The following is a 21,205-nucleotide window of genomic DNA, read 5'->3' as shown; positions in this document are numbered from 1 at the left end:
TGGTAGGTGCAGTCTCAGGAAGAGGAATTCTCCCAAAGGTATTGCAGGCATGCCTGATGGCAAGTACAGGGCTTGGCTTCTGGCCCGGAGAAGCTATTAAAAGTCCAACCTAGAGATTCCTTATAAGAAGTTCCAGCAAAGCAGATTCTAAAAGATCTATATGATCACACTCAACTGTTCTTGCTGAGCTTATGTAAATAATGGGCCAAGTTTGTTAAAACTGGACTTGTTTCACAAGTGAATTAGTCCTGATTTGGCTATCTCTGGAAATGAGGGTTATTTTAGAGAGAAAAATTCTGTTTTAGTAACACACCTTTATGGATGTTAAATTCTAGATTTGATTGTCTTTAAATGTTTGTTTACCTAAGCTAAACAATTTGAGGTAAACTTCAGAGAAGTTGTATAATAGCTTCTTTAGTCGATCTTATTATTTTGTGGGGATATTAGCAGAACCCCGTGGCACATGATTAAACAACTGGAAAAATGGGATTGATTCTCCAACAATTGTATAACTTATCACCTTGTATGTGGCTGGGATGATGAAATTGCCTAAAAGCCAGCCTATCACACTCCATAGGATTAACTATGGACTTGTGGAGATAATGGATGACCCCACTTTCTTTATGACAGGATCGAATGATGCATGGGGAACTCCCCTTATCTCTTGACAAGTTTTCTCCTACTTGCCAGTGATCCTCTGTAATCAGGATATTGTTAAGGAAATGCATTTCCTCTCTTGGAGTTTCCAGACTTCTACCTTGTTCTTTTTCGTAGTTCTTCTCTTCTCCTCAAAGACATATATACCTTGGGGTGCCTGGGTGTCTTAGGTCATGTTCCCAGGGTCCTGGGATTAAGCCCCCATGTCGGGCTCTCCGCTCAGCGGGGAGCCTGCTTCCTCCTCTCTCTGCCTTACCTCTCTGCCTACTTGTGATCTCAGTCTTTCTGTCAAATAAATAATAAATAAATCTTTTTTTAAAAAAAGTAGTAAAAAAAAAAGACATATATACCTTACTTTGCCAGTCTTTGCAACTTTTCTATCTGTGTGGAGTCTCCATATGTATACCAATTTGATTTTTTTTTTTTTTTTAAAGATTTTTTTTTTTATTTATTTATCTGACAGAGAGAAATTACAAGTACATTGAGAGGCAGGCAGAGAGAGAGAGAAGGAAGCAGGCTCCCTGCTGAGCAGAGAGCCCGATGCGGGACTCGATCCCAGGACCCTGAGATCATGACCTGAGCCGAAGGCAGCGGCTTAACCCACTGAGCCACCCAGGCGCCCACCAATTTGATTTTTAGTAAACAATGAGAACGTCCTCTTTTGGTTCAGTTCATGCTTTTGTCTGTCCTTCAACCAATATTTAGCTCCTGTTTTATACAATCAGTATTAAGGAAGAAAAAGAAACAGAAAGACAGGGCTCAGCATCTATGTTCTCAGAGAAAATAGGAGACACTTAGTACTGCGTCCTCAAATATAATGAGGATTAACTCACTGACATGTTCCTAACACACACCATGGATCCTATGTGTGTGTACCCAGTAAAAGCTCAAGAAGCATTGCATTAATGGTATGTACATTATTTTCCAAATACAGACTTTCTCAGACTGTAACTGTTCTAATATACATCTAATGCGCTGACCTATACTCTACCTTATAGCTTGTCTAATTGTAGCTTCTTTGAGATTTCAGCAGACCTTTGATGTGAGGGCAACCAGGATCGCAATGTTTCCACAGGCTTCCACTGTGGCTTCTGGAGTGGCTTCTAGGCCATTATCATCAGTCCTAGGACTCCAGGTGAGAGAAGTATTAAGCTACTGTCTCACATTCCATTGGCCCCTCCAGTATCCTGTGCCAGATTCTACATGAACTGGTAAATATCACAGTTCTTCTGTGTGTATGAGACAAGAAGAACAACAAATATTTCACAAACATTGTAGTCTTTGGATCCTGTTCCGATATACTCTGTGAAGAACACTAGATTTACTCTGCACAGAATTCAGATGTACCACAGATGCTTTGTGTGTAGGACTCATTAAGGTTGCCATTCTGTGCATGCAAAAGCTGAGGGGCCAACACTTTCACAGAAACAATATCACACATAGATCGTCTCTGAGATAACAGCCACGACCCCAAGCATGCTTGTCCTTGGGGGCACCTTTGTAACTTTTTATACACTCTCTGCCATCATTGTTATTTTTCTCTTTTTCACTAGACTATGTGGGGGAAGTAAACAACTCAGCCTTAATCAATGCATGTTTCCCAAATGCCAGCCCTTTTCTAAACAGTGTTTGCCAGTGTTTCACGTATCTATAAATCGGTTGCGATTTCCATTAAAAACTATTGCAGGGGCTCCATACTCAATCACCTGAATTGCTAGGTCTGGATGAAACATTAATTATTTTTTTTTTAGGTCTTTTTGGAAGATTTTATTTACTCAAGTTCTAACTCTCTCTTGCTTACTCTCTCTCAAATAAATAAATTAAATCTCTAAAAAAGTGGTACCTGGGTAGTTCAATTGGTTAAGCAACTGCCTTTGGTTCACGTCATAGTCCCAGGGTCCTGGGATTGAGCCCCACATCGGACTCCTTATTCAGTGGGGAGCCTGCATCTCCCTCTGCTGTACTGCCTGCTTGTGCTATCTTGCTCTCTCTATCAAATAAATAAAAAAAAAAAATCTTTTACAACAAAAGAAACATTTAAAAAAATATTTTATTTAATTTATTTGAGAGACAGCACATGCATACATGTGTACACATCAGTTAGGGAGGGGCAGAGGGAGAGGGAAAAGCAGACTCCCTACAGAGCATCGAGCCACACATGGGCTTGAGCCCAGGACCCTGATGTCATGGCCTGTACTGAAGTCAGACAATTAACCAAATGAGCCACCCAAGCATCCCTAATTTGTATTTTTAATAACCATGGAAGTCACTGTTCACAGACTTCATTTCCAGTAGCACTGAGCTAGAAAAAGCAGAGAATACCTGAATCCCTTATACACCACCATCCTGTGTCAACACAAATACTGCCATTCCCAGTGAAGATTACTAGCACCTCCAATAAAGATAATTTCTACTGATCTCCTTACTGGGACTCAGTAAGGCAGTGGTGTGTGAGGAAGGCTGTTTGCGATAAATAGTATGTGCTCATGCATAAAAAGAATGTTTATTGAGCAGCTACTATATGCTCCAGGTATAGGAAATCTGGGTGTGTGATTACAGGATGCACTGGGCCCAGTACACTGTGCTGGGACTCTTACAGACATTATGTAAGTTAATCATTCTAAAGTCCTGGGAATTGGGTTCCTTATACTCATTTTTTTCCAGGAGGATTTGGATGCTCGGCATACCACCCTGGGAGTAGAATTTCCTTCTTTCTTATTCATGATCAGTGATCTTAAAAGAAATGTTGGACGTGATGGCACATATAGAGAGAGCAGACTGGGAGAGAGAAAGAGTGGAGTAGAGGCTCTGAGGGAAATTGGATGCGTCAATCATTTGCATTTGTGTATTTAGTTTCAATATACGTACTATGACTGGACATGCCAGGAACAGATGGTGGGATGGTAAGTGTCATCGTGGAAGTATTGTTTTAACTAGAAAGGCAAAGCTGACCACCAAATTGTAAGTATTGTATTCTCTTTTATCGGAGTCTGAACCTCAGTACAGTGGGAATGCCAACTTGGGCCCCCCAGGAAACACCCCCACCAGAAACTCGGTTCTCGGAGCTGTTCTGAGAAGGAAGGATCAGGGATTGGCAGTGGAGCCATGGAGGGCAGTTTTGTGGTGTGGGGACATTTTCCACAGAATCTGAACTGACAAATCTCTGTTAGGCTCTGGCAGCCACCTTTAGCCAGAGGGACTATTCCCAATGGAAATTCTTGGGAAGCTAAGCTCTGTGTCTACAATATTAGGGCTCAAAGTAGGAAACAGGAGTCCGGGGGGTGACAAAAGGTCCACTGGAAAGGTGGGAATGATGGGTGCCTTACAATGTTCACATTGCACAGGGTGATGGTGGATGTCCAGCCCCTGATCCCCACCTGCTCTGGAGTCCTCCGCATTGTGGCAGGTGCCTGACTCAGGACCTTGAAGGGTTCAGCTCGTTCCCTACCTGTGCCTGTGTGATGTGTTGATACCGTGACAGGCAGAAACCAGAGAGGTCATCCAAAACTCTGGGTGTAATAACAATGTTGGTCAGCTGACGGACTGGTCTGTCCATAGACTTGGGTCATAGCTTGCCTCAACTGTGAACTCAAATGTGTGGGCTTGGTTGAGATGGGATTGGAGGTGGGTCCTCTGAGACCCGAGCAGGTGAAGGGAGGAGCACTTGACTGCAGGTTTGGCCTTGAGAAGAGCTGTGTGTGTCACAAGTCCTTTGTGTGCATGGGCAGCACTTGGTGGAAACTTGTCTGCCCAGGAGCAGTAAGGAGCCATTACCAAGGGTGAAGGATGGGGAAACTGAGGATAGAGTCACACTGCTGTGTCATGCACATGTGCAAAAATGGGCAGAGCAGGACAGGGACACATGTAACACTGAGTCCTCTTGCAACGTGGGCAAGATGTTTAGGCCACTTGAAGGTCTGAATTGCAGTGGGCTTGGCTGGGTTTTCTGTTTAGGATCCAACAAGGTCAAAATCAAGATTTTATGAGGGACTGGACTTTCTATGCAGCCTCTAGCAGGGACTCTACATCCAGGATTATTTCTTGTTGACAACATACATTCTCTTCTGTTGACACATGCCTTCTCTGTGGTCACCCCTTATCCACAGTATCCCCAAAGAAGAGAGAAAATATTGACTCTCATGGTTGACTCACAATTTTACCTGTGGTCCTTTACTGTATATTCCATCGAAAAGCTTCCCGAGTGTTTTATAAACGTAAGGTTATTGCCTCATGGGCTGAAATTAGAAACTGTTGACAATTGGGGATCACATGCAAATCAGGGAATTAATGAGGAGGAGAAGGAATTAGTGACCTCCAATAGAACTCCTGGAACTCCATCACCCTGCTCTCCCCATCTCTACCCTCCACCTCTAACCCCCATGGGGGCCTGAATCTCTCATGACTTGCAGATATCCAGGAACCCTAGCACTGTCCCTCCAAATGACCCTTCTAGGCTTTCCCATGCTCTTCCTCATTCATCTTGTGCATTTTAGACCTAGAAACCAATAAACCCCTCCTCACCTCATTCTAGAACCCACAGTCCAAACTCCCCTCCATTGTCCCTGAATCCTCCATTGTTTCCTCCTCCTCCATTGTCATTTATCGCCCTCCCCCACTACATCATTTTAACAACTTCAGACCAGTTATTGTGCCTTTTATGTCTACTGCCCTCAATATCTCAGCCCTCCTTTCTCAGGAGTCCTCAGTTTCCTCATGACCCCACACCCATTATACCCAATCCTACACTTCTGACTTTCCCATGGGCCCCTGACCCTACTGATGCCCACTGGTCTCCCAGCTGTGAAGATCCCCTCCACCCACATTAAATACCTCTGTCCATTATGTTCCCTAGGTATCAGCCTTTTTCCCAGCACTCATCTCTGGTTGGAGCACTGAACATCTCAGTCCTCCATTCACAAACAACTATCTCCCTTCCACTCCTATGTTCTTTATTCCTTCCTTGGCAATAAGATCTGCATGCCTTTTACCCAACCTTGCTGTTTAACCCCTTTTGCCAATTAATTCATCACCCATTATCCCCTTCCTTCCCAAGATTTCCTTTACCCTCTTATTTTCTCAACAGACATACGCCTCATATTCTAAATATCCCTGCATACTACGCCCCTAAACCTTAAAATCTGTAGTGCACTTAATCTTAAGGAAAAAAAAAAAAAGAAATTATTGCCATTTCATTTTAATTGTTCCATCACTGAATCTATCAAGTTCTTTGATTGCTTTTTTCTGCTTATGAATTAGGTCCACTTAGTGGTCTGAAGATTAAGGAGGAACTGAGATTATACTTCCAGAATTTCTTAGTGAAACTTAGAATTTAGTGAAATCCTCAAGCTTGGTGCCCATCCCTCATGGGTCAGACTTGAGAATATTCTGCTGTCTCCCATATGCCAGCATTTTTGCTCTCCAGGGATGTTGAAAGAGAAACACTTTTAACAGTCTTAACAGTCTGGTTGCAGATGTATGACCTCATAACAGAAACTCACAATTGGTAACTGGAAACTGAGAAAAATATTTTTAAAAATATTCTTACCTTGAGGGGCACCTGGGTGGCTCAGTCGGTTAAGTGCTTGTCTTTGGCTCAGGTCATGATCCCAGGGTTCTAGGATTGAGCCCCATATCAGGGTCCCTGCTTAGCGGGAAGCCTGGTTCTCCCTCTCCCACTCCCCCTGCTTGTGTTTCCTCTCTCGCTGTGTCTCTGTCAAACAAACAAATAAATAAGTAAATCAAAAAGAAAAAAAAATTCTCACTTCCACCAACCACCAAACTCACATTTAAACAGGATCCTAGGGATGCCTGGGTGGCTCAGTCAGTTAAGCCACTGCTCTGGACTCAGATCATGATCCCAGTGTCCTGGGATCCAGTCCCACACTGGGATCCTTGCTCAGCAGGGAGCCTGCTTCTCTCTCTGCCTGCTTGCTTGTGCTCTCTCTCCCTCTCTCTCTCTCTATTTCTCTGACAAATAAGTAAATAAAATATTTTTAAAAAAATAAATAAAAAGGGGCACCTGGGTGGCTCAGTGGGTTAAGCTTGTGATTTTGGCTCAGGTCATGATCTCAGAGGCCTGGGATCGAGCCCCGCATCAGGCTCTCTGCTCATCAGGGAGCCTGCTTCCCCCTCTCTCTCTGCCTGCCTCTCTGCCTACATGTGATCTCTCTGTCAAATAAATGAATAAAATCTTAAATAAATAAATAGATAAATAAATAAACAGGATCATAAATGTATTATTATGTATCCCATATATACCCCATTTTGTCCAATATATCATTATATATATTCTATGTCTTCTTACATGTATATAAATGAAAAGTATACAATGTATATAAAATATATAAAGATTTAGAAAATGACTTAGATCAGTAGGTCGAAGTGAGCTATTTTCTTGAATGCTTAATATTCTGAATCAGCTTACAATGTGATTACCAAGAGAGCTGTATTAACATAATTCTGAAGAGAGGAGAAATACCCTTTATGTATATTTATCACCTACTCCAAATTGACTGACTACTTCATTATAAACTCGTTCACATTGAAGACCAGGCTGACGAACCACTAAAAGTCATAATACCAATATGGTCAATTGATACAATCCCTAAATAAAGAAAAAGAATTACCTCTTCTAGATCCCCCCAATAATCCCTTTATCCAAGACTGTGTGTATATAAACATTTCGTGTACACGGCATAAAAGATTAGCAAGTACATCTTTTTTGCCCTCCACATTTAAGGTCAGAGATGCCCATTTTCACATGAATTTACATATACCAAGGTTCCTGCACAACTTCACATTTCAAATGAATATCATCTCTCTAGGATCCATTCTGCAAGACTTCTAAGTGTCCATTTCTCTGTGGCCCCTAACTGAATTTGCAATCCAGCTGGACCACACCTATTATTCCATGGGTCCATAGTTTTCTTCCATTTCTTGAATGCCCATCTCATATGTGCATTCTTGTGGATAACACTGTCCTAAATTCACATTTGTCACATTGAAATTTACACACTCTAATATATGTCTATAATCTGCAATTTGTTCCAGCACCCAAGATTTCATTAGCACATAGACTCTGAACTTTTCCACTGTAAACATTAATCATTTGGGGACGCCTGGGTGGCTCAGTTGGTTAAGCAGCTGCCTTCGGCTCAGGTCATGATCCCAGCGTCCTGGGATCGAGTCCCTCATCGGGCTCCTTGCTCCGCAGGGAGCCTGCTTCTCCCTCTGACTCTGCCTTCCACTCTGTCTGCCTGTGCTCGCTCTCACTCACTCTCTCTCTCTGACAAATAAATAAATAAATAATCTTTAAAAAAAAACAAAAACAAAAACAAACAAACAAAAAAAAACAAAAATAATCTTTAAAAAAAAAAAAAACATTAATCATTTGATTTCTACAAGGCCACAATAAATACATGGCTTTTCCTTTAAAATTGCTATTATATGTTACTTTTAATTATTAAGACAAAGCTCCGTCTGTCTTGGTCACCGCTTGCCTGTAATGTGTTGAATAATAGAGCTTAAGACATGGTGGGAGATGAATGAGTGTAAACATTTTAACATTGTTAAAACATAGAATTTACATCTCTAATTATATTAAGGGACTTGAATTCCATATCCAGCCACAACAGAGCCCAGATAGACTGGAGTCATTGCTCATGAGAAGAAAGGGACAGACAGGTGGGAAACATGCAGCAGATAGTGCAGAGATGTTCCCCATCAAAAAGTTGGGGTTAGGGGCGCCTGGGTGGCTCAGTGGGTTAAAGCCTCTGTCTTCGGCTCAGGTCATGATCCCAGGGTCCTGGGATCGAGTCCCGCATTGGGCTCTTTGCTCAGCGAGGAGCCTGCTTCCTCCTCTCTCTCTGCCTGCTTCTCTGCCTGCTTGTGATTTCTGTCTGTCAAATAAAAAAAAAAAAAAAAGTTGGGGTTAGGAACAAGAGCACTGCACCCCTGAAGACAGAAGGGAGGGTGTTCAATGACACAAAGGTGCCCAGCATGACAAGGATGTTCTGGGTGACTGTGGTCTGCTGGGAGGGTCTGGGGAAAACCCAATTTCTACGAATGTGCTGGATCCCTGCTTCTTCTGCCTGGGCAGCATGGAAAGCAGGGAGCCACTGGCCCAGATCATGAGCCCCAAAGGTGAAACACCAGGGAGTAACAGCCATGTGCAAATCTTGGCACTGTGAGTTCTTCTTGAAATGTAGCAGAACAGTGTCCAAAATCTTCTTCTTCATGATGTGTTTACTACTCAAATTGCCAGCCACACACATAGGAAAAATCACATTGATTAGTGTATATAGCACCCAATAAAGGAGCACACTGAACTCAATGTACTCGGGAGATTTCACTTGGAGTTCTGCCCACCTGGAGTTCCAGGGACTGAGCATGATCACCTGAAAGACACTCGGGAGGCAGGTGGTGCCAAGAGACACACCCCTGCCCACGCTGTGAAGCTAGAACACAGTTTGTATTCAAAATCATTGAGGGATGCCTGGGTTGCTCAGTGGGTTAAAGCCTCTGTCTTTGTCTCGGGTCATGATTTCAGGGTCCTGGGATCAAGCCCCACATCAGGCTCTCTGCTCAGCAGAGAGCCTGCTTCCCCTTCTCTCTCTGCCTCCTTGTGATCTCTGTCAAGTAAATAAATAAAATCTTAAAAAAAAATCTTTGAGAATGTCTTTTGGTGCCAAACCTGCCATTGTCTGGGTAACTCCTTTAGGAAAATATAAGCTAGGAGTTGACTATGGTCAGGTGTTTGAGAATCAGATCTGTGTACCTTACCTGTGCCCAGGGGAGCAAAAAGGAAGGGATAATGGTGAAGAAGAGAGAAATTCTTCAGGTTTCCAACTATACCCTGTAATAAAAAAAATGTTACTCCTATTATCAAGTGTTTACAGGCCATCCTACTGGCTTCCAGATGCCTGCGATTCATCTTTGTTGCCAGAGATCCATGGAAATATGAGGCAGGCATTCAATGGAGCATGGCAGCTGAAAGTCAATAGGCAGCACTTCTTACTAGTTCTTACTCAAAGAAAATTACAAAAATACACTTCCTTTTGTTAAAAGGCTTCCATTGTTCAACCATAATACCCTTGAAATAGGAATGTGTATGAAACACTGACAAGAACAATGTACATGTGTTACTTTTTATTTTTTTAATTTATTTTTTTCATGTGTTACTTTTAAAAAATCTTCTTGACTCTGTAACATGGGCCCATACAGAGTTTTAATTTGTAGAGGAAAATGATATAGACACACAATTTTTAAAATTTTCCAATTAAAAAAAATTTTAGCCACTTCTTTAAGTTTTAGAATTTACACTTCACATATTTATATGTGAAAATGTGCGTATGGCTTATGGGCAGAGTGCTGTATTGTAGCAAAGACAGTGCTTTAACTACTGTGCTACAGGAATAAATCCTGACGGCTGGGTTTTCAACTAATTTAGATCTCTGCTTAGTTTTGTCTCTTATACCTTGACATTTTGAATTTGTATTTTTTTACTTTGTTTTCACAATATTCTTAGGTACTCTACAGGTCAGTATGGAGTATGAAGAAAAACTTGGGGTTTTTATTATGCTAGATGAACTATTGCAGTATAATAGGAAAAGGAATCTGCCCCAGGACAACTTGGATTTCCTGTAAACAAAATGACTTATTTCTTAGACAAACTCGTCTCTGTGTGTGCCAGTGTCCAAGTGCGACGTGAGATATACAGTACATCCAGAGTATCCGCATTATGAAACAATCAACGTGATGCCGCCACTGTGAAATGTCAACCTTTGACCCAGTTTTGGGTAGAAATGAAGTTATAGGTATTATCAGACCACCTTTTTCTCCATTCACACCAGTGTAAAATGAAACTGTTATCGATACAGTGAGATGTGTGCAGTCTTGTGCATGGTGGAAAGCTGAGGGAAATGCATGCTGAGCTTGCGCTTGGTACTAAAATCTTTTTTAAAGAAGAGGAAATATCACAAAGTGCATTTGAGCTGAACAGCTGCTCTGTGAAACCCATGATGAGAAGCTTTTTTTGAATACCTCTTACTTCCTCATATCAACAGTCTCTTGATAATCATCAGAAAATGGATGTTAGAGTAGGGACGGTTTCAAAGTCTCCCTTACACGCATCCTGACTCATAGTTAGAGAAAAATATTTCTATTTTTTGAAACTTTCCCTCAGAGGCTGTTCTTTTTACAACTTGAAACCCTTTACCTCTCTTCCTCTGAGGTGTCCTCCACAGTGGGCTTCTTCTCATTGACTGGTTTCCTTATTTGCTGTTCTACTGAAGGCTGGCTCTCTGAATATCTTCCCTGTTATTACAGAATCTTCTGTCAGTTCTCACTTCTTTCTCCTCGGGCTGTGTATGTGCCCTGAACAATTCTCACCATGAAGGAATGACCTAAAGCTCTTGAGAAGGTTAGCTTTGGGGGTTTTTCATTTTTGACACCCAAGATTCCTTTTGGAGTTGGCAGTCAGGTTCTGGATATCAAAGAGGAGGGACAGCCTGTAGCGCTTAGTAGGCATAGGATATTGGGCTACTCTGTGTAGACCGGAATTAAAGAAGTACACATGTAATCCAGATGGGGTTAATGGCCCCAGTAATGTGCAAAGTCCTGAAAAATGCAGAGTACTTAGCTCCACAGGAATTTGAAAAGCTCACTAGAGGATGAACAAGAGCATTGCTGAATTCTGAATACAAAAGAGAGGTGTTTTAGGAAATAGAATAAATCATTCCATAACCTGTAATCAGTTCTTACTGACACTGCCTTTATAAAATCCTGTGACAGGGGCACCTGGATGGCTCAGTGGGTTAAGCCTCTGCCTTCACCTCAGGTCCTGATCTCAGGGTCCTGGGGTCAAGGACCGCATTGGACTCTCTGCTCAGTGGGGATCCTGCTTCCCCCTCTCTCTGCCTGCCCTCTGACTGCTTGTGATCTCTGTCAAATAAATGAATAAATAAATAAATAAAATATTTAATAAAATAAAATCATATCACAAACTTTATTGATTAAAGAATTCATTTTTAAAAGACACAATCAACCTAGAAATCTAAAAACTGGAGGTCTGGGAAAGTATCTATACTTCATCCATTGAACTGAAGGCTAGATGTACATCAAGTAATTGTTCTGGGTCATTCATTATAAATGAGAGAAAAATGCTTTCAATTCACTAGGAAGCAACCTAGAACTTTAGCTTTGAGATCAGACAGTCTCAAGTATGGTTCCAACGGTGATTACCAATGCAACGTTTCTCTTCCAGCAAATATTTCAAATACTTCCAAATGACAGGTAAGTCATGTACCTTATAATTATATATGCAATATGAATCCTTTTCTACAGAAACATACACTCAGATTTTCTTACGTGTATAATTTTAAGTCTTTTAGAAATATACATACAGGGGCGCCTGGGTGGCTCAGTGGGTTGGGCCGTTGCCTTCGGCTCAGGTCATGATCCCAGTGTCCTGGGATCGAGTCCCGCATCGGGCTCCTTGCTCGACAGGGAGCCTGCTTCTCCCTCTGCCTCTGCCTGCCATTCTGTCTGCCTGTGCTTGCTCTCTCGCCCTCTCTCTCTGATAAATAAATAAAATCCTAAAAAAAAAATAAATAGTAATAAAGAGTGTTGGTGAGGACAGGAGGAAAAACACACTGTCTAAAATAATAATAATATAATAATAATAAATATATATATATTTTTATATATGTAATATATATATAATAATCCTGTAAGTGCAACTTTGGTGAAGATTGGTCCAGTATCTATAAAAGTTTTGAATTCATTTGCGTTTGAAACAGTAGTTTCGGCTCACATTCTACTACTCATAGAAATAGGGGCACCTGGGTGGCTCAATGGGTTAAGCCTCTGCCTTTGGCTCAGGTCATGATCTCGGGGTTCTGGGATCGAGTCCTGCCTCGGGGTCTCTGCTCGGCAGGGAGCCCACTTCCCCCTCTCTCTGCCCATCTCTCTGCCTACTTGTGATCTCTCTCTCTCTCTATCAAATAAATAAGTAAAATCCTTAAAAAAATAAATAAATAAACAGGAGTGCCTGGGTGGCTCCCTCAATGAAGGATCTGCCTTCACCTCTGGTCATGATCCCAACCCTGGGATCAGCCTCATGTTTGACTCGCTACTGAGCAAGGAGCCTGCTTCTCCTCCTCCCTGTGCCACTCCTCCTGCTTGTGTTTTATCTCAAAAAAATTTTTTTGTTGTTGTTTTAAGGAAGTAGATACAAACTGTCTGAAATATAAATCATAACATTCTTTATGCAAAAAAACTTAAAAATGACTTCTATGTGATCAATAAGAAAATACACAGACATCTTAAGGTACATCCCCATTTCAGTTTTACTAGTAATAAAACAACTCTAAATTAGATTACATAAACGTTGAGAAAAGCTGGAACCCATAATGGAACAAAAATGGCATGCATACTTTTAACTCGACATCTGTATGTATATTTCTTTTTTTTTTTTTCTAAAGATTTTATGTATTTATTTGACAGAGAGAAATCACAAGTAGATGGAGAGGCAGGCAGAGAGAGAGAGAGGGAAGCAGGCTCCCTGCCACCCAGGGGTCCCTCTTTATTACTATTTCAATTTCATCTATCATCATGAAGCTAAAAGTGCTATCTGCATATTTATTTGTAGTCTACTTGTTAGCTGTGAAATTGAGCAATTTTCATTATTGAATATTCAAGTTATTCTGTCAATTAACTTTTGTACTTAGAAAAATAAGGTTTGGGACACCTGGATGGCTCCTTGGGTTAAGAGTCTGCCTTCAGCTCAGGTCCTGATCTCATGATCCTGGGATTGAGCCCCACATCCCTGCTCAGCATGAGCTTGCTTCCCCCTCTCTATCTGCCTGCTGCTCTGCCTAGTTGTCATTTCTGTCTGTCAAATAAATAAATGGAATATTAAAAAAAAAAAGAAAAAGAAGGTTCAATTGCAGAGATATTTTATTTTAATTTTATGTAATAATTAAAATATTTTCTTATTGGCTAACACTAAATTTTTACTTGTAATGGTTTAAAAAAATGGATATGCTCTTGATTATATTGTTAAATGTAACATCCCACCATAATTCTGATTTTGTCTTTTGTGGAAGGAATGCTTCCACATGCTTCAAATGCATGCCTGAAAATGCTGTATACTCTCATACATTTAGTCAAAATATTGTAAGATGATGTTTAACTCTTTCTAGAACTTATCTGTATTTTTTCTATTTTAAGTAGTTTATATTAAAGTCATATGCAAATAAATCCATACCAGTTACTAGACAGTCTATTCTGAAGAACATAGTAATTAGTTGTATCTTCCAAAGGTGCTTTTCCTACTGACCTAACTCTGTCTCCAGACCGTCTTCAGATTCTCCAGCTTCAACATCAGCTCTTTCCTGGACTTCTAGCCTGCTGGACTTCCTTGCCGACATCAGACTTGCCTTCTGTCACACTTAGGTTAGGCAATTCATAAAGAAAGCTTTCCTTCCTTCTATATACGTAGAGATAGATATACACAGAAACAGAGATCTATAGAAATATAGATATTAAAAACACAGAATTACACAGATATCCATTCTACTGATTTTTAAACTGACAGATTTTCACATCTCTACATTTTCTTCATTCGACATCAAAACGTTGAATGTAACTCATACTATTATGTATGTGTACGTTGACAAACCTTCTCTTCTGTGTGCATTTCAAAATTGTTTTTGTATCATCACAAAACTTAAGATGCACAAGAAAGTTAAATCCTATTATGGACATTGGGGAGGGTATGTGTTTTGGTGAGTGCTGTGAAGTGTGTAAACCTGGTGATTCACAGACCTGTACCCCTGGGGATAAAAATATATGTTTATAAAAAATAAAAAATTATATTAAAAAATAAAAATAAATTAAAAAAAAAGAAAGTTAAATCCTAAATTCCTGTTGAAATCTTACAAGTGTGTTGGTGTTTAATAGGTGAGTTTATGTAGTCTTGACATGTTATAATACTAAGTCTTCTTATGCAGGTATTTCTTATTTGGGGTTCCTTATAATAGCTTTATTTGCACAGAATTTCTGTGGTGTATAATTCACCCATTTAAAATGTACAAGTGGAACAGATGGTGTGCCTGGGTGGCTCAATCATAATTCCAGAGTCCTGGGATTGAGGCCTACCTCTGGCTCCCTGCTAGGTGGGGAGTCTACTTTTCCCTCTCCCTCTGCCAGCCCTTCCCCCTACTTATTCTCCGAGTGTCAAATAAATAAAATTGTACAACAAATGTGCAATGTGAGGTTTTTAACTGATTCACACATTGGTGCAAGCAAAGCAGTCAATTTTATATTTAACTGCCTTAAAGAGACTTCATACACTTTATCACCATCCCCAATCTCTTATGCCTTTGGCTAGGACACCACTAATTGGCTTATTTCACATTTTTTTAGTCTCATTGAGATATAATACATAACATATTCAAAGGTGCACTCTGATTTGCATGTATTGTAAAAGTTATCATCTCAGAGACTTACAAGTTGTCATGTGATAATAATTTTTAAGAGCTATTGTCTTAGCAATTTTCAAGTGTATTGTTAATTATATCCAGTATACATTGCATACATGCCTGTTATCTACTCACCTGATGATATACAAGGTACTTCCATTCTATTGGCTATTACAAAGTTGTGCAATTATTTTGCACCTGTTTGTGCATTTTCTCATTTTGTATTTGTAATTGACTTCTAGTTTTACACCATAGTGGTTGGAAAAGGTGCTTGATACCCTTTCAATCATAAAGTTCTTAAGACTTGTTTTATGGCCCAACATATACTCTCTACTGGAGAATGCTCCATGTGCATGTGGGAAGAATGTGTTCTCAGACACTGTTGGATAGTGCTGGAAGTCTGCCAGCCTCTTACCATTGAAGTCTGATGTTCCCTCACTCATTTGCTGTCTGGATAATCTACCCATTATTGAAGGTGCAGTATCGAAGTTCCCTTTTAATGTATTGCTGAATCTTCCTCTGTTCTTGTCTGCTAATAGCTGCTTCATGTGTTATATGCTTTTATGTTGCATGTGTAATAATTATAAAAGTTTTAGCTGTTTGTTAAATTGACCCTTTATTACTTTTTTTTAAGATTTTTTATTTATTTATTTGACAGAGATCACAAGTAGGCAGAGGGGCAGGTAGAGAGAGAGGAAGGAAAGCAGACTCCCCACTGAGCAGAAAGCCCAATGGGGGCCCTGATCCCAGGACCCCGGGATCATGACCTGAACCAAAGGCAGAGGCTTTAACCCACTGAGCCACCTAGGCGCCCCTATTACTTTTTTCGTTTTAAGGAAAAGCATTCATTTGAAAAATGTAAAAGAATACTATAGATCTATCAAACAAAATTAGTCTTTAAAAGTAAGTGCCTCTGATGTATCCAAATTTTGACAAATCAACAGAACCATCTAATGTACAAAAAGACTGATCTCTGCTCAAGGAGCAGAAATCAATAAAGAGAAATGTCTTGTCACTACAGACTCTTCATGAATACACAAACCTACAGCTTTAATGTAACAAATCATACCTCCATGTGTTAGCTACCTTTCTCCACAATTAAAGGAGTGAACGTTTTGTATTTAGTAAATGCATACAACTCTTAGTCATAGGTAAGCCATGCTAGAAATGTTGAAACAACTAGAATATAAGGGTTTCTTATGGGAAGATGTGCATTTCTGGAAAAAAAAAAAAAACAGCTTGGACTAAATCCACTATCTCAACTAAGGCAAAGATGACCCATAGGAAGCCTATCATTTGCAACTGAATATATAGAAAACTGCCTGGAAATAATATCAGGAATCTTACTGAAGGGCATTATGGTAACCTGCCTGAGAGTCCAAGTCATTTATTTAGGGACTTTAAATAGCAGATAGTAGGGGCACCTGGGTGGCTCAATCAGTTAAGCATCTCCCTTTAGCTCAGGTCATGATAATAGGGTCCTGGGATTGAGCCCTATTGCACCGCAGGGAGCTTCTCCCTCTCCCTCTCCCTCTGCTTGCCACTCCCCCTACTTGTGCTCTCTGTCAAATTAAAAAAAAAAAAAAAAGACAGATAACAATGTAAATGAAATAACACGTGAAAAAGATATGCAATGGGTAATAGCAAGATTAGTTAGACAACTGAATACTGTGGAAAAGATTAGCCTCTACAACTAAGTTTCGATAAATTATTGGCTACTTATTACAGTAAGTTGCCAAGATTTTCAATGCAACCATATTTTTCCACACACATCAGAATCTGACAGCAGTAGGTTTCCTCAAATTGTTATTCAGTGTTCCCCCCCCCCAATCCTCAAAACACAGATGGTTTTTGAAAATCAACTGTTTAGGGGACTCCTAACATATCAGTGTTCATAAAGCTTAATGCAAGCTACGGGTGAGGCACCTGGACAAACACCACCAACATTTATGGGAAAAGGTACCAGTTTTGGAAGAGGAAAGTATTGCACAAGTTACATAATCATACTATTCCTGCCCTTCCAAAAACAAAACAATGGGGGAAGTCTTCTTTGACATTCTGCCAAAAACTACAATATTATACACACTGCACAAAGTGAGCCCATTATGTTACGTGAGCTTTGCCCTGTTTTACTTCAATCTCTGGCTTTTAACGTTTATTTTCACTGATGTAAGCAGAACTAACCTGCTTTTTTTTTTTTTTTTAAAGATTTTATTTATTTATTTGACAGAGAGAAATCACAAGTAGATGGAGAGGCAGGCAGAGAGAGAGGAAGGAAAGCAGGCTCCCTGCTGAGCAAAGAGCCCCATGCGGGCCTCGATCCCAGGACCCTGAGATCATGACCTGAGCCGAAGGCAGCGGCTTAACCCACTGAGCCACCCAGGCGCCCTAACCTGCTTTCTTTTTGAGTCCGTTTACATGGAATATTCTTTTCCACACCTGCACTTTCAGAGTGCTCTTAAAGCTGAAGTGATTCTCTTGAAGACTGTATACAGTTGGGTCTTCTATTTCTTTCCTTTCAGGCAATCTGTATCTTTGGATTCAAGAATTTAGGCCCTTTATATTTAAAGCAAGTATCAGTACAAGTATGGAGTTACAGTCTGGCTGTTTAGAATTATTCCTCTCCTTCTTATTCATTAGCTATCTTTATGATTTCATGATTCTAAATAAGGGAATACTTAGATTATTTTATGTCTTGTGTATTTACTACATTATTTCATTTTGTCTTTACCATGAGGCTTAGAGAAGACATCTGACAGCACTCTATTTTAACTTCTTACCAGCTTAGTTTTGCATACCAAAATGGTTCCAGGACTGGTAATTCTCCAAAAATGTGGATATGCAAGTGTATGTCATTTTACAGAAGTTAGCTATTCTCAGATATGTCAGGATTTCTTCATTTTAACCCCATCAACTCATACTCTCTAACAATTACTATTGTGAAGACTGCTATCTTGTTTTCATTAAAAACACCAATTAGTAAAACATGTAATTGGTAATGGTCACAATTTTTTTAGTTTTAATAAATGGAGAATGATGTCCTGAACAATTACTTCATGAGGATCTATATCAATATTATAACCACAAGAGGAATATTCACTTAGATTTTTCTCATATATTGTATGTTACACAGTCCTTCATCTTCCATGGAAAATTAGATATGCATGAGTCCCACCTAAAGAAGAAGGGCATCTTATATCCCTGATGCAGTAATGATGATCCACATACTTTCACACACTTACTAGGAATAAATGAATTTTCTGAAGAGTTCTAAGAGTAGAAACACATGAATAATTGCAAGTCACAAATCTCATATAGGGTCCATGGAAACACAAACACACTGAAATTATACCCATGCAAAAATCCCTTCTCTCTTTTGAAGCATAATAGAACATACATTATCTAACTAACTTTGCATTAAGACTTTTTTGATATAATCTGCGAAGAGTGTGACTGGTATACTGCTCTGTTCTGGGAATTCTATCACATTTATTGACATTTGATGTTCAACTAAATACATTTCTATGGACTTTTATCTGTCAACTTCCTTTACTTCTCTGAACTCTCTGATGTTTCCTAAACTGTAAGAGACAGTCTTTCCTCATTCATTACGTTTGTAGAATTTGACCCAAGACTGCATTTTGGGATACCGAGTAAGGACTGAATTCTAGTTAAAGGCTTGGCCACTGTCTTTACATATTACAGTTTTGCTCCTGGATGGTAACAATGATGTTGAGCAAGTTATGACTTCCAGCCAGAGGCCTGCCATGTTCTTTCCATTTCTAGTATTTCTCCCCAGTATGAACTCTGGGATGCTGACTTAAGTGTCGAGCAATCCAAAAGCTTTACCACATTCTTACACATACAAGATTTCTCTCTACTATGAATTCTGTAATGCTGGGAGAGGCTTGAGCACTAAGAAAGGGTTTGCTGTATTTTTCTAATTGTAGAATTACCTCCACTATACATTCTTGGATAAGGAACAAGGGTTTAGCATTGCCTAAAGGTCTTGCCACATTCTTTACATGTGTATAATCACTCTCCAAATTGAATTCTCTGATGTGGAGTTAAGAGTTCATCAGTCCTCCCAAATTCTCTCAGTCTTCAAATTTGTTAGGACTAGTTCCAGTAGGAATTCTGTGATGTTCTGTAAGGTGTGACTGCTGGATAAAGCCCTGGCCACATTCTTTACATTTCTAAGGCTTTACTCCAGTATGACTTAAGTGACATATGGGAAGGGATGCATGCCACTTAAAGACCTTGCCACATACTTGACATCTATAAGGTTTCTCACCAGAATGAATTCTCTGATGTCGAGTAAGGCCTGAATGGAACATAAAGACCTTGCCACATTCTTCACAATTATAAGATTTCTCTCCAATATGTATTCTGTGATGTCGAGTAAGGCTGGATTCCTGCTTAAAGGCCTTGCTACATTCTACACATTTGTGAGGTTTCTCTCCAATATGAACTCTGTGATGATTAGTAAGGGTTGATTGATGGGTAAAGGCCTTGCCACATTCTTCACAATTATATGGTTTCTCTCCAGTATGAACTCTGTGATGTGTAGTAAGGCCTGCTTTACAGATAAAGGCCTTGCAAAATCCTTTACATTTGTAAGGCTTCTCTCCAGTATGGATTTTGTGGTATTGACTACGGCTTGAATGCCTGCTAAAGGCCTTGCCACAGTCTTTACATTTGTAATTCTTCTCTCCAGTATGAATTCCGTGATGGTGAGTAAGGGCTGAGAGCTGCTTGAAGACCTTCCCACATTCTTTACATCTGTAAGGTTTCTCAGGAGTATGAATTCTGTGATGGTGAATAAGGATTGAGCAATGCTTCAAGGCCTTCCCACACTCTTGACATTTGTAAGGTTTCTCTCTAAAAAGAATTCTGCGATGTTCAAGAAGCTTTGACTGCCGCCTAAAGGCCTTTCCACATTCTGCACATTTGTAAGGTTTCACTCTAAAATGAATTTTGCGATGTACAAGAAGGTTTGACTGCCCCCTAAAGGCCTTTCCACATTCTGCACATTTGTAAGGTTTCTCTCCAGTATGAATTCTGTGATGTTCAGTAAGGGATGACATCCGCTTAAAGGTCTTGCCACATTCTTGACATTGGTAAGGTTTCTCTCCAGTATGAATTCTGTGATGTTGAGTAAGTTGTGAAGACTGACTAAAGGCCTTCCCACATTCTTGACATTGGTGAGGTTTCTCTCCGGTATGAATTCTGTGATGTTGAGTAAGGTTTGATCTGTGGTTAAAGGTCTTGCCACATTCTTGACATTGGTAAGGTTTCTCTCCAGTATGAATTCTGTGATGGTGAGTAAGGGTCGAAGGCAATTTAAAGTCTGTGCTGTATTCTTTACTTTTGTAAGGTTTCTCTCCACTACAGATTGTCTTATGTATATGTGTTCCTGATGACTGACTAAACGTGTTCCCAAGCTTCTTATATCTGGATGGGTTTTTTCCCACATAAATTTTTGGATGATCACCAGAACTGGAAGACTGGTTAAAATCTCTTTCATGTCATTAGGATTTTCTCTTATATGCATACTGTTAGACAGAAGGATGGATCTTTGAGAAAAGTCTTCCCCACATTTAATAGGCTTGAAATGGTTCCCTGCAAAATGAGTCCTCAGATGTTTATTAACATTTGAGCCTTCATGAATTTTTTTTCTCAGATTCACTGCCTTGAGCAATTCCCTCTCCATTGAAAATGCTCTGGGAATTTGGAAGGGTTGAGTCTTTAGTGAAGGACCTCTCAAATGGATCCCACTTAGCAGTTGTTTCTCCACATTGAAATCTCTGAAGTTTAGAAATATTTGAATGAAAGGTCAGTCCAACCCTATTTTCAAAACTGTTCAAATCATTATGTTCAGCACAGGCTCGGTAACTTTCCAGATGTTCCACATTCTCCATCGATAAATATGGACGTTTGAGTGTTTGAGTGGAGCTCCTGCTGACAGAAACACCCTGCCTTACAGAACTAATGGACTTAAAAAGGAAGGTTTTACCAAGTATTTTGTATCTTTCACTATTATGGGCAGTCGTCTCAATTTGGAT

At 40.0% G+C, this 21,205-nt stretch overlaps 1 protein-coding gene across 1 annotated transcript in view; it reads right to left on the bottom strand.

The window, feature by feature from the left end:
* LOC131817701 (zinc finger protein 883-like) overlaps nt 1–21,061 on the bottom strand; it is a 39,165-nt gene extending 18,104 nt beyond the window's left edge. Inside the window, 3 exon segments of the mRNA XM_059151230.1 lie at nt 19,141–19,167; nt 19,251–20,647; nt 20,987–21,061. Of these exon segments, the coding sequence (XP_059007213.1) occupies nt 19,141–19,167; nt 19,251–20,647; nt 20,987–21,061 (1,499 nt within the window).
* Nucleotides 21,062–21,205: the final 144 nt, after the last annotated feature.

The sequence above is a fragment of the Mustela lutreola genome, chromosome 16 (assembly GCF_030435805.1).
Source record: "Mustela lutreola isolate mMusLut2 chromosome 16, mMusLut2.pri, whole genome shotgun sequence".
Lineage (NCBI taxonomy): Eukaryota > Metazoa > Chordata > Mammalia > Carnivora > Mustelidae > Mustela > Mustela lutreola.
This window is presented reverse-complemented; position numbering and strand designations above follow the sequence as displayed.